The 25,219-nt window shown below is 37.0% G+C and overlaps 2 protein-coding genes across 3 annotated transcripts; both read right to left on the bottom strand.

Moving 5' to 3' along the window:
• Positions 1–460: 460 nt before the first annotated feature.
• LOC125852927 (uncharacterized) lies at positions 461–12,168 on the bottom strand. Of its 2 annotated transcripts, XM_049532613.1 has the most exons (7): positions 11,365–12,165; positions 11,117–11,172; positions 10,480–10,589; positions 10,229–10,388; positions 7,221–7,313; positions 6,733–6,864; positions 461–838 (listed from the first exon to the last, which is right to left on the bottom strand). In XM_049532613.1, the coding sequence occupies exons 1-7, from the start codon at positions 12,131–12,133 to the stop codon at positions 788–790; spliced, it is 1,371 nt and encodes a 456-aa protein (XP_049388570.1). In that variant the 5' UTR covers positions 12,134–12,165; the 3' UTR covers positions 461–787. The 2 variants fall into 2 exon arrangements, with proteins under 2 accessions (XP_049388570.1, XP_049388571.1); XM_049532614.1 differs by lacking the exon at positions 7,221–7,313 and having other exon boundaries at positions 11,365–12,168.
• A 220-nt stretch (positions 12,169–12,388) lies between these two features.
• LOC125852922 (CMP-sialic acid transporter 2) lies at positions 12,389–24,056 on the bottom strand. Its single transcript, XM_049532608.1, has 17 exons — positions 23,836–24,056; positions 23,519–23,590; positions 22,763–22,969; positions 22,314–22,430; positions 22,168–22,224; positions 19,809–19,886; positions 18,835–18,879; positions 17,138–17,197; positions 16,879–17,001; positions 16,668–16,745; positions 15,950–16,019; positions 15,143–15,250; positions 14,838–14,971; positions 14,680–14,759; positions 13,658–13,706; positions 13,501–13,564; positions 12,389–12,813 (listed from the first exon to the last, which is right to left on the bottom strand). The coding sequence occupies exons 3-16, from the start codon at positions 22,928–22,930 to the stop codon at positions 13,514–13,516; spliced, it is 1,218 nt and encodes a 405-aa protein (XP_049388565.1). The 5' UTR covers positions 22,931–22,969; positions 23,519–23,590; positions 23,836–24,056; the 3' UTR covers positions 12,389–12,813; positions 13,501–13,513.
• Positions 24,057–25,219: the final 1,163 nt, after the last annotated feature.

Genomic DNA, 25,219 nt, shown 5'->3' with positions numbered 1-25,219 from the left:
CCATATGTTGCACACTTTGTTACAAGTTGTTTGGGAGTTGTAGCAAATAGGTGAAGACTAGCCAAGGAGGGTAAGAATCATTGTTTTGCGGAAATAAACATAATTAAAGCCAACTTAGTCTCTTTTTGAAGAATCAATATTTCGAACCACAATCATTTGGTACGAGCAACTTTAGCTAAAGACACAACGCAACACACTCAGAAACCGTGAACCTTTCTATTTAGCAAAAAATACTTTTTGACGGAAGGGCTACCAAAATAATTGTGCTAAAAAAGAAGTAAACCAAGGATCCAAAAAGAAGGAATCATGTTAACTTTCATCCATTTTAAAACAAAAAATGATAAAAACATGTAATAGACATATCTATCTGGTCTCAGCATGTAAGCTGCATTGTTTTGAGATCGTTACTAAAGTAGACTTCGTAGCTATGCTGATGAAACTAAGAGAACAAAGAAGGATGAAAGGTCAAAAATAGGTACTCGTGTATAACAACCACTCAACATAAATAGGAGATATAAGTTCCATTCCAAACAAGACTAGGGGTATAACGGGCTCATCCGCAAATTTTAAGAGAGAATAACTTTTCAGGGCTTTAGAATGTAAGATGTGCATTTGACCTTTCTTCTAGCAGATAACATTACCTTTTACATGATACATCCAATAATCCACTTGAAGCATTTCGGAAGGTTGTTGCATACAGGTAGTACTAGTTGTAGACCAATGTCTTTTTGAGCATAAAACATTATTCATCTTAAAAAATCAATTCCTGTACGCATAAATTAATGATCTATGTATATTTGTTTTCTTGTTCATGAACAATGTCACCCTTCATGTACATCTGCAGAAGAGAACAAGTAAAAACAAATCAACAAGAAGCAGATAAGAGCACATGGTGAAAAACCAACAAATAAAGGGTTAAGGAGAAACAGCAATATCAATACACACATCTGTGAAGAAAATAAATGTCGGAATAATTCATTTAATATCACAAAGGTAATAAGACCATATTATATTTTAAAGGATAACTCGACCAATTACAATAGCAGATAACCTTGGCAATAAGCATTGCACAATGAAGATCAGTTGCCCAGACTGTCCCTGCCCTAGCTAGACTTGGCTCAGATTTGTCTACAAGTTCTCAAGAGAAAATCCAACAATTCTCTAATATCCATGGTAATAAGATACTTCTTCACACTCCCAGAGTTGTGATATTAGAATAAAGCAACTCCCCAGAGGTTGGAGAGGTAAGGGTGGAATCTGTATTGATTTTTTTTTTTTGATAAAGAATCTGTATTGATTTTTTTGAAAATGGTAACGATGTATTATATCACAAAAGTACATGGGTTGTACTCAAACCTTATATACAGATACACTCTAGACACTCCTACTCTATTTCTATATTGAGTCTAAAACATCAACTATAGAAGCAGTGTCATTTGAGTATAATTGATTACACCAAAAACATAACAACAAAATGCAGTTTAGTTTAACATCCTGCACACTATTTTCTATGCCTTCAAAACATCTGGAATTCCTTTCTTTCCAGATTGCCCACCATATTGAAGCAGGGATAATTCTCCATCTAGTTATGTCTTTTGCAAGGGCACCTGCCTCCTCCCAGCTGTACAAGGCCTCAGTAACTCTCCTAGGCATAGTCCAGGATATGCCTTTAAGGCTCAAGAAAATCCTCCAAAGTTGCCGAGTGTATTTACAGTGTAGAAATAGATGGTTTACAGTTTCTAAGGTTTCCCCACATAGGAAACACCTAGAGCATAAGGTTATCCCCTTTTTCATTACATTATCCTGAGTCAGGGCAGCTTCCTTAGCTAGCAGCCAAATAAAGCATGAGACTTTGTGTGGGATTCTACACTTCCATATTTGTTTCCAAGGCCAGATGGGACTCTGTTGGCTTGATTGATCCAACAACTTGTAAGCTGAATGCACTTTGAACTCTCCTCTATTGTTGCCTTTCCACCAAAGCATATCCTCATATGCCTGAAGTCCAGTAAAGTGTCCAACCAAGTTGAGGAATTCTGCCAACCTCATCACTTCCCAGTCATTTGGTTCTCTCCTGAAGATGAAATTCCACCCTTGTGGTGTCCATAGTTCTGCAATAGTTGTTTGTTGGAACATTGCCAGATTGTAAATATCAGGGAAAAGAGTTTCCAGGTTACCTTTCTCATGCCATTCATCCTTCCAGAATTTGATCTTGTTCCCATTCCCCACTTTCATCTTGAATTTGGGTTTAACTTCCTCCCATAATGCTCTTATGGATCTCCATAAACTGATCCCATAAGGTGTGGTCACAATCTTAGTCATCCAACCATCTTCATTCTCATATTTGGCACCTATCACTCTTCTCCAAAGTGTTTGGTTTTCATTTGAGTATTTGCACAACCACTTCATTAAGAGTGCTTTGCCATGTAGCTCCATATTCTTTATTCCCAGACCACCATTCTTCTTTCCAGTTGTCACTGCATTCCATTTAACTAGATGAAAGCCTCTATTCTCTTTGTTTCCTTGCCACAAGAACTTCCTTCTTATGCTGTCTAGTCTTTTAGTGATCCCTGGTGGGATGGGGAATAGAGACAGCATGTAAGTTGGGAGAGCATCCAGGACTGAGTTAATGAGGGTCAGTCTGCCCCCTCTTGACAAGTACTGAGTTTTCCATCTGGCCAGCTTCTTCTCACACTTCTCTATCACACCATTCCAAATTTCCAAGGACTTGGATTTTGCTCCCAATGGCATACCCAAATATGTTGTAGGTAGAGTACCTACTTCACCCCCTAGAATTGAAGCTAACAAGTCTATGTTGTTGACCTCATTGACCACAAAAAATAAGTGTATCATCTGCATACTGAAGATGTGTCACCTCCAAGCTTTATTTTCTCTAGCCACATAAAAACCTTTAACCCATCCTCTCATATTTGTTGTCTTGAGCATATTATTCAGCCCCACCATAGTAATTAAGAACAATAAAGGGGACAATGGATCACCCTACCTAAGTCCTCTTTGAGTTTGAAAAAACCCTGCAGGGGACCCATTAATCAGAACAGAGAAGTTAACTGTAGAAATGCAGAAGCTAATCCAATTCAATCATTTTTGTCCAAATCCCATCATCTCTAAAATCTTCAGAAGGTACTTCCAATTCACATGATGATATGCTTTTTCTATGTCCAGCTTGCATAGAATGCCAGGTTTCTTCTGCTTAATCCTGGCGTCTACAACTTCATTAGCAATCAACACTGCATCCATAATTTGTCTCCCTTTTATAAAAGCCATTTGTTGTGAGTCCACCAGTCTGTCTATCACAACTTTCAACCTTTCTGTGAGAACTTTGGAGAGTATTTTGTAAATGCTCCCTATGAGGCTAATTGGTCTGTAGTCCCTTAACTCGTTGGCACCTTTTTTCTTTGGAATGAGTGCAATGAAAGTAGCGTTGAAACTCTTCTCGAAGACTTCTTGCTCATAAAAGTTTTGAAATGTGTCCATGATGTCTTTCTTCAGTACATCCCAACACTTGATGAAGAAACCCATTGTGTACCCATCTGGACCAGGAGCCTTATCGGCTGCACATAGCTTTAGGCAATTTAGAACTTCATTCTCCTCAAATCTGCCTTGCAGGGACATTTTCTCCTCTTCAGTCAACATTGGACATTCAGCATTATTATAAGAACGTCTCCATTGATGTGTTTCTCTATACAGGTTCTTATAATATGCTATTATCTCCCCTTCAATTCTGCTTTTCTCTTGAGTAACCTCTCATTGTATCATGAGTTGATCTATATTGTTATATCTCCTGTGAGCATTTGCCATTTTGTGGAAGAATTTGGTGTTCTTGTCTCCCTCCTTCAACCATAGTACTCTTGATTTCTGTCTCCATGAAACTTCCTCTTTCTTGACTAGCTCTTCATACTCAAGTAAGACTACAACCTTTTTTGTCATTTCCTCCACAGTGAGAGTTCTATTTACCCTTTCTGTATCTAATTCTGCTAACTGCCCTAACAATCTCCTTCTTTGACTCCCCAGATTTCCACCCTCTTCTTGTTTCCATTCCTTTAGCTTAAGTTTCAATGCTTTAAGTTTGCATGCCAAAACATAATCAGGTCTTCCTGTGTAACTGAAGGAGCTCCACCACTCTCTAACTCTATCCACAAATCCTTCTGATTGCAGCCACCAATTTTCAAACTTGAAGTAGCTTTTATTCCTCTCCCAACAACCAGTAATCAAAGCTATTGGTATATGATCTGAGCCCAGCCTTTGAAAAGGAATCTGTTTCAAATTGTTGAAGGTATCATCCCATTCTTTGGAAATCATGATTCTATCAATTCTGGAGGCTGCCTCTTGTTGGTCTCCCTTAAACCATGTGTATGTAGCATCTTCTAATTCCATGTCCTCTATGAAATCAGAAAACTCTCTCATTCCTTTAGTTCGTCTGTTGCAGTTCTTCTTCTCAGATATGTACCTAGATACATTTAAGTCCCCACACATTGCCCAGGGTCCCTCCATCAGCCCCCTTACTGAGCTCAATTCTTCCCATACAAGTCTCTTTTCCTTGTAACAGTTAGGAGCATACACTCCAGATATATGGCAGCTAAAATTCTGGGTTTGTGATTCAAATTTACAAGTAATGGTGTAAGAACCAATTTCCAAGACCACCCCCATCCATGCCCTCGCATCCCACATCAGTAAGATACCTCCTCTTGTTCCACTTGCTTCTAGACAGGCATATCTAATCCACCTGCCTCCCCAAATCTGCTTTACCATCTCTGAAAAATCCCCTTCAATTTTTGTTTCTTGGAGACAAACTATATCTGCTCTCCATCCAGACAACAAACTATGTACAACCCTTCTCTTCTCCCTATCGTTTAATCCCCTAACATTCCATGATATTAGCTTCTACTTCATCATGTGTTGAAAATTGTGTTCCTCCCTTTATTCCTACTCCCAGAACTTTTAAATTTTACATCAAAGGCTACAAGACTTTTAAGCTCTTGTGCACCCTTGATCTTGAGTTTCTTGACTTCTGTATCCTGCTCCATTCTCCTGACTTGTCTGCAACTGTCTATTTGTAGAAGTAACTCTGTTGCCTCCTCTTCATGCCCTTGGAAATCGATCCCAAAGATTTTCCCCAGTTTTATCAAGTTCTGTCGTACCCATGTTGAATTCGCTTTATCTACATCTTGAGCCCTTTGTTGTTGTTGCACCATAATTGGTACAAGTTCCTCCACCTCCCAATTAACTATAATACAGAGCCCAGTCTCCCCTGACTTTGTAATTTCTCTATCATCTCCCTTATCTATGGAGTTAGGTTCTTCCTCTCCCGTTATCATCAAATCTCCCCTGATTTCTTCCTCCAGCAGCTGTCACGACTTTTGTGTTCATGTTCTGCTTTCCTTCGCCTGAATTGGACACGTGCAAGGCTGTTATGTCACCAGCCAATTTATGGGTTTCTGTGCAGCCGAGCTTTGTCCCTTGTAAATCATTAAAAATGACATGTGCTGCAAAATCAGGGCCATTGGGCCATTTAGAATTGTTATTCTTCTTGGTCTTTCCTGATGGGCCCAGTTCAGCCCTCTCATTTAAAAAACTCACGTGCCTCTCACGTGCTCCATTCCCCATTGTCTTTCCAGCTGTCGAAGTAAGGATTTAGGAACCTTCAACAAACTCCTGTTGTGTGTGTTGAGCTTGAAAAGAACAAATAGAAATGGGAGCAAGTAACAAAAGAAATGATGCTTCCATGAGACTACCAAGTCATTGCATAAATCTTGAAGGTTCCATAGACCTTTGGAGTTCTAACTCGAGTGTAAACGGAATCTTCAGTCCCTCTATAGTTTCCCATTTCTTAAACTCTTAGTATTAGCCCTTATAAAAAAAAAATCTTAGTATTTGCTAAATCATTTCAGTCTTTTCTTTGAATTTTGCAATCTCAGAAAATCCACAGTTAGCCCCAAGGAAATATTTTCTGGAAGTTTATGAGACTAAGAGCCTGACATTTGGTTGATTCTTCTTCTCAGAAAATAGAATGAGATTAAGCGATTAACAGATCAGTTGGATATTCTTCTAAATAAATCAATCTCTTATTACAGTAACTAAAATGCTTCCTCCAGGAGATTATCCTAGGATTTAATAACTCTACCAACCAAGGTAGATGATTGAAAGGGAGACCGGAGTCAATAATACCCGCCAGCAGTAGTGGAGTCAGGAATTTTAATGAGCAATGTAAAAATATGAAAAAACGGACACGTAAAAAAAATAAGGGGACTCAACATATTATTTATACATAAAACTAAAATTTTAACCTACAAGCCACACCACAAGACAGTCACATTCAAAATCAAACTCTTTTCCTACTCCTATTAGTTATGTGCAACAAAACACAAAAACAACTGGGGAAGAAAAACTTCCACATTTTCTTGCTCTAGGAGAGGATAGAAGAGAGTGGAAAATTATTAAAGATAAGAGGCCCAAATTAGAGCAGGTGAATTTTCTTGGAATCTATAAGACAGTGTACAAAACTGAGGATAGAATTGATGTCTCCTCCGCACTGCCTGTTAAGATCTATTTTACACAGCTGAAGGGCAAAAATTCTTTCACAAAGCACAAGAACAGGTGAAATTGACACGAGACGCCACTTCCAATTGGAAATGTCACTCAATAGAAGCACAACAACAATGAACAACAAATTCCAGATCTTCTAGATAGGGAAGGGGAGGAATAAACTAGGCATACCAGACCCAAAGCTTCAGCCACACTTCTCCTGGTCTCATCACCACACACATGTAGAAGACTGTTCATTAGGAACTCCCTTTGGTCTACTTTTAAGTGTTTCTCAAGTCCACGAGCCACCATCTCCATCTCAGGCTGTAGAGACATGCCAATAAAACAACAAATAGCATGAAATAGTCTGAGACTGTGATGCAAAGAGCATTGGCTCCTTGAAATAGTGACAACTCGAAAAATTACTACAAAGAGTAAATAGTCCATAATCTAGGATGATCGGTAGCCGATTTCCGTTTTCTTCAGATACTAATCATACTACATCAGAAATTGGGATCAAGAAAACATTTGTTAATTAATTTTCTTGGGTTTTTAAAATATCAATGGCTCAATGCTAAGGCACTTCTAAAAGAATTAAAACAGTACACACCATGAGATACACAATCAGAGCATAAATCACACGAACTTTACAGAAGTAGGCAAAATGAGGAAATACAAACCGAGAACTCTTCAGGAGGAAATATCTGGTGGATGACACATATTTTAAACAGTTCCACCACAGCTTCAGAATGCTTTCCTTGCATTTCCAAGGCCTGAAAATTAAACGATCCTAGTAGCATCAGTACAAGCAAACTATATTGCATTCTTGATCATCCATTAGTTTCATCATGCCAACAGTTTATTTTAGAGGGAAACCAAAGATGGAAGATGAGTTTTTTTCTTTTCCAAGATAATAATTCTCTCAATCACCAAATCCATAGCGAAATATACATAAGTTCACTGGCTGATTCATTCAGCCTACCAGAAGCAGTTGATAGATTAGTTGGAATTACAAGGACCTACAATAGTTGTTTAGTTTCCTTACTATTGCATATTAATCTATAGGGGCTTCGGAACTGACGACTTATTTTATTAGCTCATCTTGGAAACTGGAGCAACAATAAAGTTGTCTCCATGTGACCTTATGACCTATAAGGTCACAGATTCGAGCCGTGGAAGCAGCCACTAATTGCATTAGGGTAGGTTGTCTATTTCACACCCCTTGTGCTGTGGAACTTCCTCGGACCCTGCTAAAGCAGCATGTTTTGTGCTCCAGCTCCCATTATCTTGGAGGGATTTATTTTTATGAAAGACCTAAGTTCTTCCTTTATTAAGGTAAAAGAGGAAGATGGCAATGATTAGCAACTGTTTATTTGCTAGGTCCCTTCCATTTTACTTGCTAAACCGATTATATTAGGGGCTTACCCATGCACAGAAGTGGTAAAGGGTATGGGGAGAGTGAGTGTATAACACCACAGTCTTCCTTTGCATTTCTATGATGAGACTTTTCACACAAAATTTGAGGTGTGGAAGCAGCTTCTTTGGGAAGATGTAAACTGAAGAGACTGTACAATATACATCCACTCTTCCATTTATTTTGTGCGATATTCCAGTTCATAGAAGTTAATTTCACACAATTCTCATCCTAACTTGATCCAATTCAATCTTCTTTGAGAGGATTGTGATTTGAGTTTAGAATTATTTTGAGAGGATTGTGATTGTTGTTGTTGTTGTTGTTGTGATGCTTCACGAGTCCGTTTAGGATGTGTTTTTGTTGAATTTTGATTTTTATAATAAACAAACGATAGCATATGCGACTAGAAACTAGAGTAATTTTCCGCAAAAGGCTCCTACGAGATAGTAGTGGACCAGGAGAAAAGGGCTTCAGGCACAGACCAATACCTTAGATTTCAGGGTATGAGAAGATATGAAATTGCTAATTAGGAGGGCTTACTAACTAATTCGGTTTTGATAGCTTTTTTATCAGGTAAATGTATTTTCATTCATAAACGTTGGCAAAAATTAAACGTATACAAGAGGAATACCAAAGGTAAATAATCTACAAAAAGAAATGATTCTCTACAAACTTCATCCAATCTTCTATACAATTGGGAACTTTATGGGTGCACCAAAAGAATATAAAGGATCAGTGGCTACTCCTTAATTAAGCAAAGCTCAACTCTACCCTCTCAAAAGCTCTCCGACCACATTAACGCGAGTGGAACTATGTTCCAAGCCCTGAGTCTTCTCCTCCTTCTCCCCCTCTTCCAACTGAACATCAACTCTTTCATAGTTCGTAGCATAGCCCAAGAAGTACCAAACCACTAAAACATATTCCCCCATAGCCTCATGGTAAGACCACAATGAAGAAGAAGATGAATCCACATCCTGCCCGCTTGCCCATATAACACTAGCTAACGCAAATAACCTTACGCTTTCTAAGATTTCCGCAGTCAAAATCGCCCATCTAGTAGCTAGCCAAGTGAAAACACACACCTTCCTCAGCACCTTTGGTATCCACATTGTGTTACAAGGGAAAACACTTCCTCTTCCCCACCCAAAAGTTTCTCGTAAAAAGACTTGATGAAGAACATGTCATTCTTCCCCAAACCCTACAACAAAGCATCAATATTATCTACAATTGTAACTTGCATATGGAGAAGAACCAACAATCTTTGAAACTAAGTCACTTCCCTCCTAATCGTGAAAGTCTCCTAAATCTCAAGTCCCAAAAAGTTTCTCCACCTTATGTCCCCCTAAATTGTTGTATTGTCAAGTCTCTTTGGCAAGAGCTTGAAATATCTTTCAATAGATTATTCTCACACCACCTATGATCCCAAAAATTAACTTCCCTCCCAAAATGCATACACATTTCTAGATTTCCACTCCCTTCCATAGCCCCATACTTATGGACTATTACCCCTCTCCAGAAAAACATTTACCTCCTCCCCAAATCTCCACAACCAATTACCCAACAAGGCTTTGTTAAATACCTTTTGAGTCTTTAATACCAAGCTCTCTCCATTTTTTAGGAGACATGACAGTCTCCCACCACACCAAGTGGACCTTCCTTGCCCCATCTGCCGCGTCCCAAAGGAAATTTCTTTGGATCCTTTCCAACTTTCTATGCTTGAAGATAGAGCATGAACCAAAGAAAAGAAATAGTGAGGATATTCGATAATGTGCTCTTGATAAGCACTTCCTTCCTGCCTTTGGACAAGCATCTTTTCTGCCACCTGCCACCCCTAAAGAACTGGATTCCACACCCAATGATCTCGAATCACCTAAAGGTAATCCAAGTAGGTAGTTGGGAGAGCCCCAACCCTACAACTTAGAACCTGGGAGATTGATCGATGTCTTCCACCTCCCCAACGGGCATAATCTCACACTTACTTGAATTAATTTTAAATCCTGACGCCACCTTGAACCAAGTAAGCATTTGGCCTAAATAATCCAATTGGGTCACATCTGTCTATTGTTAAAGAAGAAGCGATAAGTTCTGCCATAATCCTCCTAAGCTTACAAATTCTCCCAACCATAATGCTAAAGAAGAAGTGATAGCTTCAAAAAGGAAGTAGATTAATGCAATACTCTTTGTGGATAGATTAAGGTTTTTAATATCATAGCCTGCTTCAAGAAGTCCAAATGCAAAAAATGAATTTAATTCAATGTAGTAGAAAAACCTTACCCAAGCTTGCAAGAACCTTGACCTAGTGCGTGCAGCAACAGCTGCAGACACCATTCTTGCAGCCCGAGTACTCTCAAGTCCAACATTATCAGCAAGCCCAGCAACAAAGTTTTGTGCTTCTTCACCATCAATTAGAACAAAAGCTGACTGGCTTGCAGTGCTGCAGAAGAGCAAAGAAGAAGAAACTATAAGAGGGTAAAAAGATGCAAAAGAGGGCATTTAGCAATCAGTCATCAAGCTAAACAAGCTACCTTTCACAATAATTAAGAATAAAGTCGACTGCCACGCGAAAAAGGGTATCACGTGCATTCTCAGTATCAAATGAAACTTTCACGTTTGATATCCTCCCTATGCGTCGTAACTACAAATGGACCAGCATGTTAGCACAAAGTAAAGTATAGCTTATGTTCTTGGAAAATAAAAAATCATAATTTTTTTTTGAACTTGAAAAATAAAAAATCATAATGATGTCGAACAATTCTTTAATCCTTTTCTCCAGTGAAGTAACAGATTTTTTGAAAAGGAAAAGAGGAACTGAGACGGTACCATGCAAAATAAAAAGGCTATCTAAGTATAGTTTTTGGGTATAATACACAGTTAAAATTCTCAAAAAAAGAAAAAAAAACTTTGATATTGGGATTACTTCATTCTTATAATTTCCTTTCCTGAAATGGAGCTCACATTCCCATATATTTATGTTTATAAAGTTGCAAATCTGCGTGCTCAAAGGGCTACCTGGAGCAAAAGAAGTTAAAATGGTCTGTGTGACAAACTCATAAATATAAAGGGGGCTGCAAACAAAATCAAAAAACTAAGAAACTATGCAAACAATTCACATTTGTATAAAAATAAAGATTGTGAAAACTGAGAAGCCATTAATATACTGACTTGAATTATATCATCCGCCAAAATGTCCTTCCCCGTCATTCTATTGTCCAAGATGGCTGGAAAGCAAATTTGTAAACTGTGATTTAAAAGGAGTGCATAACTAACAATCATCGTGGATGCTAGGAGTTCATGTCTTCCATTCTTCAATGGATTAAACAATATGACAATTCAGACATGAAAGAAGAGTTGCACAACTATGAAGGAAAAAACAGCTGCATACCTAACAATAACCTGGAAAATAAAATTACCTCGAATCAATCTATTGGCCATTCTCTGATACTCTTCTTGATTCTCTGCCCCAACTTGATCGGAACCAGAAGTCGAAACAGGCCACCATTTAGGCAATTGCTCCACAGAACTCTTCTTCTTTCGCCTCCTGGAAAAGCTAATTGGACTATCCCTATCCCAATCCCAATTACTGTTTCCTTCATCACTATCCAAGACATTTGGTTTCTTCCTATCAAGCGTAGGCGTCTCATTTTTAGCAACAAGTACTTCTCTTCCACCTAAACTACGGTCTCTCTTATACACTAATTCAACGTTGTTGTTTCCACTGTTGAGTCGTATCCCCCGCACTAGGTTAATAATAGCCCTAAGAGTGAAAATAACTAGGAAACTGGAAACTACTAGAGTTGCTAGGAATTTAACGGTGGACCTTGTGCAGGAGAAGGAAAGTCTCCCGGCATCGGTATCTACACGGATGAGAGTTCGCAAGTCTTCAATGGCGGCTCGGCCTGAGTGGAGGAATTCTCCGAGCTTCAAGTGGAGGAGGTCCTTGATTGAGTAGAAGGATTTGGTAGGCAAATTATCGACGGTAAGGACAAAGTGGAGGTTTAGATCGGACGGTGGATTGTCTTCGGTAGAGAACTTTTTAAGGCGGCGGCGGCGTCGGAGATGGCGTCGACGGGGAAGGGAGGGGGAGATTCGCCGAGAAATGACGTGGTAGTGACGACATCGTTTTGGAGAAGTGAAGCGGATGGAAGGTGAGAGTGAGATGTTAAAGAGAGAGAGGTTCATGGCATTTGTGTGACAAATACTACTTCTACATCTACATAGAAAGAATGAAGTTGTATGTATTGTAGAATGGAGAGAGACAAAAAAGAAATTGAGCGAAACGAACGAACATATAGTTGGAAATCTCTTTTCAGATTCCCAATTATATGCGAGTGGAATTTGAGCATGAAATAAATAAAGAAGAAGAAGATATATGAAATGAATTATTGTATCACTCAACAATTTGCTTGAAATTACAAGAAAAGAATGATGTTTACTTCAATCGTGAATATTTAACACATCCTTGTAAATAAACATCAACACTGGTCTATCATCAAAATTCGAATTGATTACAAGAATATATGAAAGAATTGATAACTGTAAACTGTTTACAAGAAAATCATGTATGTGTAACAAACACTACAAGTCTTTTTGTAACTTATACAACATAGGTAAGCTCGAATTTGTATTGCATGACAACTATACTGCTGTTGTCTGTCTACCTAAAACTTCTCCATCCACATATCCTTCTCTCCAGGCGAAACAATCCCATGAAGCAGAGGGATTGACCACATTTTGGAGAGAAGAAAAGAGAGACAGACAACAACACTGTTTCTTCTTTTATTTGTTCTCGATATTACACTGAATGACCTTGTATTCTACACTTCCTGTAAATGCTCACCACAAAATGTGCTACAAATGACCTACAATAACAATTTTCGGGTAAGCAAACTTGTATTTACACAAGAAAAAATTTCTAATAACAATAAAACAAGCACCATATCCAGGAACAGAGTTTCAAAGACCAACAAATACCAAGACATGCAGGATATAGTTCTCATGTCAATCTGGTGGAACAAGATGCATTTTAGTTGTAAATCATTCAACATACATGGAATCTGACAACGACATTTAGCATAGCTTCTCGGTGTCTATATCTACATCTCATAACATTGATAACTGAAAATAGCATAACTTACTCTACTTAAACCTCAGATTGGAAACTACTTGATATAAACTGTTCTTTAATAAGTGTAAAATAAAACAATATTAATGGAATCTGTTGATGGTGAAATTATTTATTCTTCTAGAACAGTTCATTTCATTTGCAACACTCTACCCTCCCTAGACTCCACTGTGTGGGATTACCACACTGGGTATGTTGTTGATTAGTTCTTTTCATACATATCAAAATAAAAAGAGAAACAGGACATGATATACAATCCCATTAGATGACCAAGGTGCCAACCAAACTCTCCTAGTCTTCTTTTTAGTCCTCCCACATGTTTCCCATGAATAAGTGCAACCAAGAGACATATCCATAAACCATAAAAAGTTTTATCCAAGTTAATAACTTGGATCAGAAAGTATAGAAACATTAGCAGACTTACAGTTCACGTAGCTTCATCTTGGAAGAAGTGGCAGTCTTTCATCAGGTCCTACTCGATGACTTGCCTGGAAAAGAAATTAACATGAAATCCATCCAAGTTCAGTAGGAAATACGGCAAAAACTTTGTATCTAAAAATTTCTGAAGAAAAGATCCATACCTCCTCATTTGCTCCTGCTGCCATATTTACGAAGGATGAATCTTTAGGGCTGAAAACAACACAAGAGGGAAGTATTAACAGATGCAGCTTTTTAAACTTTGTGTGTGTGGGGGGGGTAGAAGTCAAAAAGGAGGGATGAAGAGAGTGAACATGCATCTCTGTGATGTACACACCTAAAAAGATTAGCATTTGTTTTAGATCCATTTTTCAATAAATGGATTTGATGTTATGGTTGGAAAACAGCAAGGAATAAAAGAAACTTGCACAACTAAGGTCTCACGAAGTATTTACCAGCATCAAAAAAGAACTTATTAAATGCTTCTGTACATAGTATGGCTAATGTCAATCATCACTCAATAGAAATTTACGTATGGCTTGTTGTCTAAGTAAGTGAAACTGGTATTTATCTTGCACAGCAAAGGACCTTACACCAATAATAACTTGTAACTTATCTTTTAAATATTATTTTAAAAAAGGGCATGCATTCATCATATCAAGCAACAAGGAGGTAATATTTGCATAAATAGAAACAAAAGAAACAGAAGCAACCCTTCAGCTATGCAGGAAAGCAATAAATTTACACATTTTCTAAACTGATTATCTGGACCTTGATACTTCGAAATACATAAATAAAGACAAGAGTAATCCAATGATACGATATAAACTCAAAATGACATGATAAAAGTCACAGCAAGAGAAATTTGTGAAGCTGAATTACATGTAGAACTACATCTGCTACAAGAAAAGATGGCTATATAGTTGGATTATCGTGTTACTCATTCGGCAGACACAATCATTTTCAATGAATGGACGTACCGGGAGCAAGCCATCAGAATCCTGCTTTCCATCACATTCTCAGCATATATAAAAAACTAAAATAGAATACAGAAAGCAGTATCCTAAGAACCAGTAGCTGACAAGGAAAGATAACTTGGAGCTGAGATATAGTTTTACTTTACACTAAACAAGTAAATAAATTGGCGCTGAGACATAGTTTTACTTTACACTAAACAAGTAAATACCTATGGTTCTCCCGGACATCAATCAGCTCCGCTGTCCCGTTTTGTTGGTCATCTTTAACTTTTGAAAGAGGTGAAAAGAACTGAAGTAACAAAGTTAAATGATCAACCCAAAGAGAAAATGGGAAATACCAGAGGGACAACTATCTCAATTTTAATACCTGATGCATTGAGATGAAAACAACAGAAATCCCAAGAAGAAAGTTTACGGTCAGTGTATGACCAAACAACAAAGCAGATGCTATGCCTGTAAATATTGTTGCAACGGTCGAAGAATACTTCTTCAGAATCGTATCTGGTACAAACAAATTGTGTTATACAGCAGAATACCATAAAGGGAAAAAAAAATCTAGTTACAAGTGAGATGGGTCACGCAGAAGCACCAAGTAGAAACATATAACAACCCCCATTAATAGAGGATATGAAGAGCAAAAAGAAGGTGGAGCAAATTGAGTAATAATCTCACCAGCATATTTGAAAAAAAAGGACGACAGAATTCCTTGTGCTGCATTGTTAACAATTAGAAGCATGGTTGCCTTCGAATGACCCTGAAAAATATCCAAGCTACCAGGACCTGAAAAATTCAGAAGAAACATTACAGAGGCTGGAGGAATATTATCCAACAAAGGCCTTGCTTTGAAGTAAAATCATTTTTTTGATTGGTAGTCTGAAGTAGGATCATCTTGATCCAGGATCTCATATATTGACACTTTAATTACCACTATGGAGAAACTTTTTAAAACGAGGACAGAATTTTCAGAAAGGTTACAAGCATAGACATATATGTCATCATGAAGGTTCCCAATGACCACTCCATTCCTATAAGAGAAGATATATACACACCTGATTGCTTCCCAAACTATACAACATTTGTGTTTTACCATTAAGAGATTCAGTATTATGATTTGTGATAAGGAGTAATGATAAGATCTTCAACCACTATGACATTACAGTAACACGATTTACACTTTGAGGGAGGAGTGTTGTCACTTGCAATTTTGCAGGTTTTCTCCAGGCGGTACATTCTATTCCAGGCAAGTGTAATAATGTGGTATTTATAACTGTAACAGTTTACTTGAAGTCTGAAGATAAATCATGAAAGCAGGGATCTAAGAACTATAATGATATGAAGATAGCAGAGTAACAGTGTTATTTTTTTGACAAAATGAGCAAATTAGTAAAGTCAAGTGCAGTTTTATTTAGTCAGTTATTATTTGCCTTGTCATGTACTAAATTGTGATTCATAGGAAAACCCTCAGAATCAACTCATTACCTTTAAATACAGCAATCCCAAGAATGGCTAGAAAGTTGAATATAGCACCATATCCATATAGAAATAAGTTCTGCAAATTAAATTGTAACATGTCAGATGGTTCAGAAAGAGAGTGCTGATAGAAGTCCCGCCCGTCCTCTATGAATGGAGAAATTAGCATAATCGCTGATGCTACAGAGACAAGACCTGACATGCATCAGTTGAAGTCCTATAACTGGACAACAGATGCTGCTCTAGGATAAAGATCCTAGTACAAGTCGGATTAGAAAATAAGGCAAGGAAAAAGCTAGCACAAATAGTGAAACTGAAAGAAAACCTTTATATGTTCATCATACCAAGTACTCTCATATGGAAATATAACTAAATTACAATGTTACATGTTTATCATAAGAAAGGCCTGCTCTTCATATTGAATCTTAATTAAATTATTGTGTTACATCTTCCTTATTCCCTTGTACAAGGCATTCGAAGTCAGAATTTACCATTGACAAATGTTCTTGGACATTTCTTAAATGCGGCAAGTCTCCAAAGAATCAAACATTGCAGTAAACTGGCACTGATAAGTACCTCAAGTATAGGAACATAAAAATTATACATCCATTCAAAAGTAATAATTGTCCCAGGAAAGAAGGCAGTGGAAAATAATGAGCCAATCTAACCACAGAACATTCTGATGATACAGAAATAAGAAAATGATAATTAGCAATGGTGAATTTACCTGGAGATATATGCTAGTGTCATATTGACTCTTCAAAGCATACTCATTGAATACTGAGGCCATAGAAGGCACAGTTACCTGTGTAAAAGAAAAACCCTCCTTTAGCCAGTAATAAACAAGTATCTTAAATGATGTCCAGGCATTTAGGCCTTCTCCAATAACAAACAAAATAGAATCGGTAGTAGCTTGTTAGGTTGTTTAAATCACTTACAAAAATCAGTGTATAGATGTATGCAATTGTGGTAACTGGAAGAGCCAAAGAAGTAGTGTCTTCAGGAAGGGATCGAAGTTGATTAATGCTTATCCCAATTAGCAACAAAGCAAGAGCCTCCCACTGTAGCATAATAACTCTTATTATATGAGTATACAACTTCCATCCTGCAAGAAGTTATACAGGAGGCCTTTCTCTTTCCTGCCCCTACAATCAATTTTGCACCTCCAGCTTATTTTACTAGTTTGAAACAACTAACCTGAATTACAGAAAATCGCCGTTTCATGATAAATTTCAATAGCACTGCAATAACCAAAACCTGCACTTTGACAGCAAAGAAACAAATATTAAAGAAAAGCTCTACCATAGCATAATATCCAAGAAAGTATTCTGAAATATATCCTTTATGCTGGTGTATAATGTTGAAACTGAGAAATCATCAGCTGATATGTAAAGTCTCAGGTATCAAAAAAGAAATAACCACATTTTTTTCCTGATAAGTAAGTACCAAGAAGGTACTAAAAGCATACAAACTACAGCACAACTGCAACTGTTACATTCTCAAAGCTTCTATAAAATCCATGTACTGATTAAGAAGACAACTATTCTTAACGCTAGCTAAATGATTCTCCCGATTCTGAAAACATCTTTTATTCCTTTCCAACCAAATGGTACAAAAGATGAAAAGAGGTATCATTTCCCAGATTTGCTTTTCATTTTCCTGACTTTCTGATTTTGCCAACAAATCAATAGATCTCTCATATTCTTTGGCATCATCCATTTCACACCTGACACCACTCTGAGTTAGGAACAGAATTCATATCTGCTTTGCATGATTACAATGCATAAAAAGGTGTTCGGCAGATTCCTGAGAATTTCACAGAAGAACTACACAAAGGAATACCCCTTCTTGTTATGATGCTTTAAAACTTTTAACACCCAATCCACCACCTTTATTGTCTTTTTCCTGCCATTTGATCAAATGAAACTTTTCCCTATAAGCATTTCCTTCCCAAAGGTACTGGCTTCTAATGGAATTGAACTTCTTGTCAACACTCCCTGGAATGGGAAAAGGTGACATCAAATATCATGTAGGAATTCCGTACAGCACACAACTAATTAAAGTGAGCCTCCCACCAAAAGATATATACCCATTTACCCAAGGGGCCATCTTCTTAGCACATCTATCTAAGGCTCCTGAAAAGAAATAACCACCTTAATAAAACTTTTTGGCTTTAGGTAATATTCACGGAGAGAGACAAGTGAACAAAAAAGAGTAGTCCTTTTTTTTCTGCCCTGTAAGAAGGATGTTAACAGATAACTTTGGACATTCTAGAAAGATGCTAAAACAACTCCTTCATTAGATTAAGCACCAGCTAAAGACTGCAAGCTATTAACAAAGAGTGCTTCATGGACTTCCAACCCACATTGCTTGAAATTGTAAAAAGAAAATAGTTCTATGCACTGGCAGTTTCCATAATACAGATTAAGATGGGGGCAATTTCAGTCCAGTCCTGAACCAAAAATTGTGGAATCTAATCCAAACAGATTTGGATCAAGAAACAATGGCAACAACAATAACGTTTCAATCCCAAATGATCTGGGGAGATATCCGTACCGTATGGAAGTTGATCCAAATTTAGGTTTCATCCAGAGTTGGTGAATACAGGGATGAAGTTGGATTGTGCTAACTGAATTTAGCTACATTGTATTTTTACAAATGTGGTGTCTAGCCAGATCGAGCGCCCCTCAACTAATTCCACAGAGTTCCTACTACCTCCCACCAATACAGGACCAGGTAACTCTATCCCACCAAAATCAAAATGTAGCAGATGATGAAAAGAAAGAAGAAGAACCAGAGTCAATAAAGTAATTGAAGAATTCAGTAGAAAATCGGCAAAAGCAGCAAACACAATCAGATGATAAGTTGTAGAAGTGTTCAAATATAGCAGTTACCTTCAGATTGCTTAGCATCTTCACTGTTGCTGGGTTGAAATATAACTGTACAAAAATATTTGAGGGAAAATATGAGAAAAAGGAGAACTGTGGTAAAAGAAATTCCAGAGTGTATAGCCCGGTAGCTAGTAAGCTGTGACTTTAATGTTATATTGGGCAGTGAAAAGATCTTAATAGTAGAAGAACAGTCAATCAAATATGTATTCATGACTCAGTAGACTCCAAGCCAAACATGAAACAACTTTTATAGAGGTGTCTCAATAACTGATAAAGTGAATGGGGATGTATAGAAAAGAACCCATAAACCGATACAGAGTTACGAAAAATGAATTTAGTTCTTCATTTACATCTAAGCCATGAGAGGGAAGAGTCAAGACATCACTTGTCTTCTACAGCACCATGATATGGCATGTCTAATTGTCTATACATGCCAGACCTTCTTCCAGTAGGGTCTCTAACAATGGTAATTGGTTATTCAGCAGCCTCCCTTATTTAGAATTCTTAGTCGTGCTAAGGACAAAGTGACAGCCAGCAGAAAATATTGTGCACAGAAGCATTCTTGCAAAACCAGCATAGTACATTGACGCCAGAGATAGAAGTTTGTTATTAGTTATTAACAAATACCAATCTCTATGGAATCATCACTCTATGTACTCAAGCAGCATTCAGATTTCTTATTTTGAGGTATAAATCCAACTGCCTAGCTCAGAAGTCAATATGTAACCTTAGAAAGTAGTACTGGATATATCCCAAGTTTTGAGACAAACAGGTAAAGTTTTAGAGCAACTTTTCTCATGGAACATCTGTAATTCTCTATGAATACCATGGATGCAACAAGACAGTGTTCCAACTTTGTAGCTATGTACAGTACAAGTAAAAATGCAGAGGCAAAATGTACGATACTGGATGAAATAACAAAACTATGGGAATTACTCAGAGAACTGACAAGCACAGAAAAGCTCAACAAATAGTACCTGCATGATGAACTTTAGGTAGTTATTTATGGCATAGAGTAGTGCTGGTACAGCAAGAAGCACATTGTTTCGTGCAGCCTGAAGAAAAAAAAATGGATGTAAATTATCAATTAATAGTAAGCCTGTTGAATGACTTGGTAGCATGTTTGCACAACAATACATGGAAACTAACTAACACATGCATGTCAAGACTGTAAGATTTCAGTTACACACAACAGCTATCAAGTAGTCAACATAGAATCTGAAATCTATACAACGACTGACAACATCAATTCTCTAAGAAGCTGAAGTGGTGGTTTAATAGAATGGTGAAGGACAAAAAAGTTAACCAGGATGCAGATAAGAATTAGTCAATTTTAAAATGGAACTGACAGTGCAACAAAGAAAAGTGAAGCTCTCATGCAGTCAAACAATCTACAAGGTATCAAAAGTCTTAGAATCTTTTTTGATAAGTCAATTTTTTCATAACTAGACACCAAGCAAGTGTCAAAGTATGTATAAATTGTTTCTTTGACTCAGCCGGAGCTATTTACTGGCATTTATCAAGTTGCCAACCATATACACAACTGTGAAAGGCAACAACTGGAGCTCCATTGTTTTCTTTTGCTAAGTGACATCAACTGGAGATCTTTCAATAAATATCCTACATTTTTTCCTTTTTTTCCCCTCTCCACCCCTCACTGACATGGTCTTGTTGTTTATGGACCTTAGGTTGCATAGAAGCTTAAGAAAGAGGAAAACCAGTTATTTGAAAGCATCAATTAGTCACCTAAATGATGTTTCTATTTCACATCAGACAAACTGACAACTGAAAGAAAAGGAGCAAAGCTAAGTAAAAAGGTTGAAGTTTTCCTTTTCCGGCCAAGTGCAAATTTGAATTGTCTATACGGAGAAGACAAAACTCATCTACAACAAAACTTGGCAGCTTGACACTACGTAGAAATATGAAGGGGGTCCAACTTCCAAGGTCAATCAAAGGAAACTCAAGCATGACAAAACTTGCAGTTCGAACAGTATGTAGATATATGAGAAGGTTCTAATTTCCAAGGTCGGTCCAAATTATCTCAATGTCCAGCATGTCTTTTCCATTTGTCCCAATAAAACTATTCTTTGACAATACTAGAAAAGTTTCTGTGTATCTGGATCAACTCAATGTCTTCATCCTTATTCTCCACATTTTGGATCAACACAATGTAATCATATTCTCAACTTATGTTTTTCTTATAATAAGTTAACTTGCATTCATTCCAAAAACATCAGCATCTAATAATGCTGATGAATCATTTACAAACAGAAACCGAAAAAAAGAGGGCAGGATTGCTATTATTCTCTTTTTTTGATAAGGAAGAATTGCTATTATTCTCTACTTATGTTAATTCCTGTTTCACTCTTATGGAGATAATATTCATACTTAAGAGCCTGGGATCTTGATATGAAGAAAGGTAGAACTCACAGCAACATATTGACTCTTCTGTGGAATGAATAAATGAAGGAAGGCGTCCTGATATACAAGAGGAATTGTAGTAGTTCTTGAATTTTCTATTCAGCAGACTATACCCAGTGAAGAGAAGCATTTAGTTCTTTTATCCAATATCAACTATACAAAGAATGTCCCAGGCAAGTGTAATATCCATCTTGCACCATTTCTTTACTGCATAATATCATTAGCAGCTCTTCACGATGGCAGTTCCCTTAAACCATAATATCCTATCTATCTTGACACCCATCCATTTGCATTAAGCTCAAATTTCCTTCTTGTATGTGTGGTTCCCCACCTTGGAGCTTTGGCAAACACCATAAGAGGTGTGGTAAAACTTTTCCCTTTTATACAACTCATTATATCTATTTTTTTAAAAAATAAATTGTGGTGTCCGGGCCAGCTTGTGCACACCTCGACTAATTCAATGGGATACCTACCACCTCCTGCCACCTCCCACCAGTAACAACTTTGGCAGACAGATGAGAAGAAACCACCTAATGATTTTGTCTCCGGTGGGATTTAACTCATGATATCTTTCTTCTCTGCAGGATCTTACACAGAAATTAAATTGACGATTTGGAAAGCTGTTTAAAGCTTTCTGCGCCCAAAAGCAACAATACCCTTGTCCAAGACAGTCATCCAAGCTAGGCATCTTTCAAATCCTTAGTGTCATACATGGATATAGGTTAATCATGTAAGAAGAGGACTCGATTGAGAGACTGGCTCCTCAGATATTACATCACCTACAAACTTTAAATTATCATAAAGAGCATATGCAAGAATGTTGCTATTACGAGGACATGATGAGCAATAAACTAGGTTTTAACCCACCCAGGAGAACTAAGAGCAGTTACAACACTCACACCAATGGCATTTTACCTGTACAAATGTGGATATTGAAAGAAGTGGTTTTTCTCCAACCTTTTGATGCCTGGCCTGCAGAAACATTCCAACAAGAAACATGAATTGAGCTATCAAAAAGAAACTCTTAGGAGTAAAACAAAAAAAACATAAAAATAGTGTACCTGGATTAAAAGCATTATTATTGCAAAGACGACTTTTGTCGCCTCTGTCAAGAAGTTGACACTTACGGGACTAAACTTGAATTTTCCATCCACTTTCGACATAAATACTAAAACAGGCTGAAAAGGGAAATAAAATACTGGGTTAGACATGTCTTTCTCATTTTTAAGCAGCAAATTTAAATGCTTTGCTGAAGGAAGCAAGTGGCAAAAGATATGTGGTGACAGCTATAATTAACTATATTCGATAGAAAAGCAGAAGTTTTTTATAAAAAAAAAGTCAAATGGTGATTGTTATGGAAAGAGCACAATCCACACAAAATCAAGATGCCTAATGAGTGTACACTTTACTGGTAGGATATTATCATTTGCATGCAAAAATTAAGAACTTTTTTTCTGATAACTGAGAAGAATACGAATAAACAATTAGAACATTTGAAAAGGACCGCTACCTGTAAACCAACCAGCATACAATCTCCTACAACCAATAGGACATTGAGAGCACGTTGCTTTGATGAAATCTTGCTTCTGTGTCGATCATATGCCCTTGAAATGGTTTTTACAGTTGGAGAAACCAGCTTGGAATGACAGACAGCGCATTCTGCCATACCGTTCTTCATGAGTCAACTGCTTAGTATTTCAGCTCTAAAGAAACTCACCTAAATACAAGAAACGTGGTGATTGCAACCATATATCAGAACAGAAAAATAGAAGGGAAAACAAATAAGTAATCAAAGTAAGGCAACAGAGTAAGAAAAAGTTCTGGCGGTGTACTTGTCAAATATAATTTAAGAATCAGAATTATATTAGCTCATTTGTATCTTTTCAAGACTATCTCATATACCATTTAATGTTACACTCTAATAGCTAGTTCAAACAGCTTAAACACATCAAGTGAAATACATGCACAAGTCAACCAGATCCTACATTTTCTCAACCTTGATATGAAACTACCATCAACCCAAACCACATCTGCTGCATAACAATTATGTACATTGCATGTATCATTCATTCATTCCCTAGATGTCAAATGGGTGTAACACGGGTGTGGGGTACTTAATGATCACTCAACTTGATGTATCAGTAACAGTATGCACACATCTATAATGGATACCCAGAGATAACTAAACATGGCTGCAAGTAAATAGAAAAGCTAAATCTGCATACATATTGAGTATATAAAAGGCAGTGGTGAATAAGTAACTTACTGAACAAATGCACTTGTTCTTTTTCAATTCTTACTGCAGCAGCAGCTGAATAAGTCCTGACTTCACCTCTCCCTATCATTCCAAGCAGAGATGATGAAAATGCAAAATTTAGAAAGCACAGATCTCACTATCCAACCGATAAAAATCAAATCTTTTTGCATGACAACAACTTCCCTATCCAGATAGTATTGAATTTGAAACGGATCAAGCATTTAACAAATCCATATTGATTCAACAAAAAAAGTAACATGAAATAGATCTACATGTCAAACTTATTTTAACATTTCTCATAAGAAGCAAAAAGAGAAGAACTGACCTGTGAGAGAAGTGGGAAAATCAATATGTTGGCGGGAAGACAAATATTCCGGCCAGATCCAGATAAGTCCGGCTCACCGACCGACGGACCGAGTTGAGCTGAGACGAGTAACTAGCAGGGAGTAAAAGTTGAAATTTGGAGATTTAGGAAGGGAATTGTGAAAGAGTTTGAGTAGTGTTGTTTGGTTGTTTTAAGATGCGGGGGAGAGAGCGGAGGGAGTTGTAAATGGATTTAGTTTTTTTTTTAATAAAGGTGGGAGAGGCTCTCTATCTATCACTTTGCTTCCATAGTAAAACACATTCATTTGGTGTCAAGTTATTGTCACATACTATACTATAGTTTTCTTCTTTCATGACAATATATATGACTAAGCTCTTACCAATTCCTTTTCAAACCAACAAACATTCTATATTCTTGCCTTTTAGGGGAATTCATCTATCCAATTCTTTAGACTCTTAAATTAAACATATAACATCATTTTAAAATTTTGTAACTAGATTGTTCTAGTAACTTGTTTTTCAATCATAAAAAGACACCTTATTTGAAATGACACTAGTATAATACGGGGAAGGGACAAAACAATAAAGTGTTAAAAAACTCAAAGACCTCACTCATGTGATGTGAGAGAAGTCAAATATCGAATGAAAAACTCATATACACAAAAAAAGGCAAAGTGAATAAAATTATTGTGTCTATCTTTCAAATCTTGTAATTCGTGAAAATTCAATAACTCAAAATACCCTTACAGAAATAACAATGTGATTATCAACATAGAAAATCATACTTAGGGACGACAGAGAAAAAAAGATGATTGTGCATTATTATTTTATTTATTTTGATATAAGTTTAAATGTCAAATTAATCTGCTATTGATTAAAATGGATCAAAGTTGAGCCTAGTTGAATATCTAATTTGAAAATGGAAGGGGAGTTGGGTCAGAATGAGTAATAAGGCTGCCTCGTTGAGGATGGAGTAGCCCATCTATCTATATTTATTGGGCCTTAATGGAGAAACAGTATTGGGCTATTCACATGTCCACTACTCCACTCCATACAAAAAAGATGGAAAAATTACCTATATATGCATCTTTTTTTTCCATAATTTCCTTTATTCCCTATCAGTTCTAATTTTTTTCAAAATCCCTTTGTTTTAGCGCAACACAACTGCCAGATACATAATTCCCACAATATTTTTCTCCCTTTTTCACGCCACAAATCTCTCCATAATTACCCCATTAATCCATTGAATTTCAAATCTTTTCTCTTTCCAATTAATGATTTAAAGTTATTCAAGAGGTAGATCTCTTTCCATAACTTCACGTTTCAATTTTTTCTAGTTTTTCATCTTCAAAAATCGTTGATACATATAGATGAAGGTCCATATTT

The sequence above is a fragment of the Solanum stenotomum genome, unplaced genomic scaffold, assembly GCF_019186545.1.
Source record: "Solanum stenotomum isolate F172 unplaced genomic scaffold, ASM1918654v1 scaffold6733, whole genome shotgun sequence".
Lineage (NCBI taxonomy): Eukaryota > Viridiplantae > Streptophyta > Magnoliopsida > Solanales > Solanaceae > Solanum > Solanum stenotomum.
This window is presented reverse-complemented; position numbering and strand designations above follow the sequence as displayed.

Excerpts from the sequence above, each read along its gene's own strand:
- LOC125852922 (XM_049532608.1), bottom strand. The coding sequence starts at position 22,930 with ATGAAGAACGGTATGGCAGAATGCGCTGTCTGTCATTCCAAGCTGGTT. Across the intron at positions 18,880-19,808 it reads ACCTAAAGTTCATCATGCAG|TTATATTTCAACCCAGCAAC; the intron begins GTACTATTTGTT and ends ATTTTTGTACAG. Across the intron at positions 17,198-18,834 it reads AGATGCTAAGCAATCTGAAG|GTTTTGGTTATTGCAGTGCT; the intron begins GTAACTGCTATA and ends GTCAAAGTGCAG.
- LOC125852927 (XM_049532613.1), bottom strand. The coding sequence starts at position 12,133 with ATGAACCTCTCTCTCTTTAACATCTCACTCTCACCTTCCATCCGCTTC. Across the intron at positions 11,173-11,364 it reads GGCCAATAGATTGATTCGAG|CCATCTTGGACAATAGAATG; the intron begins GTAATTTTATTT and ends TTTGCTTTCCAG. Across the intron at positions 10,389-10,479 it reads ATTCTTAATTATTGTGAAAG|CACTGCAAGCCAGTCAGCTT; the intron begins GTAGCTTGTTTA and ends GCTCTTCTGCAG.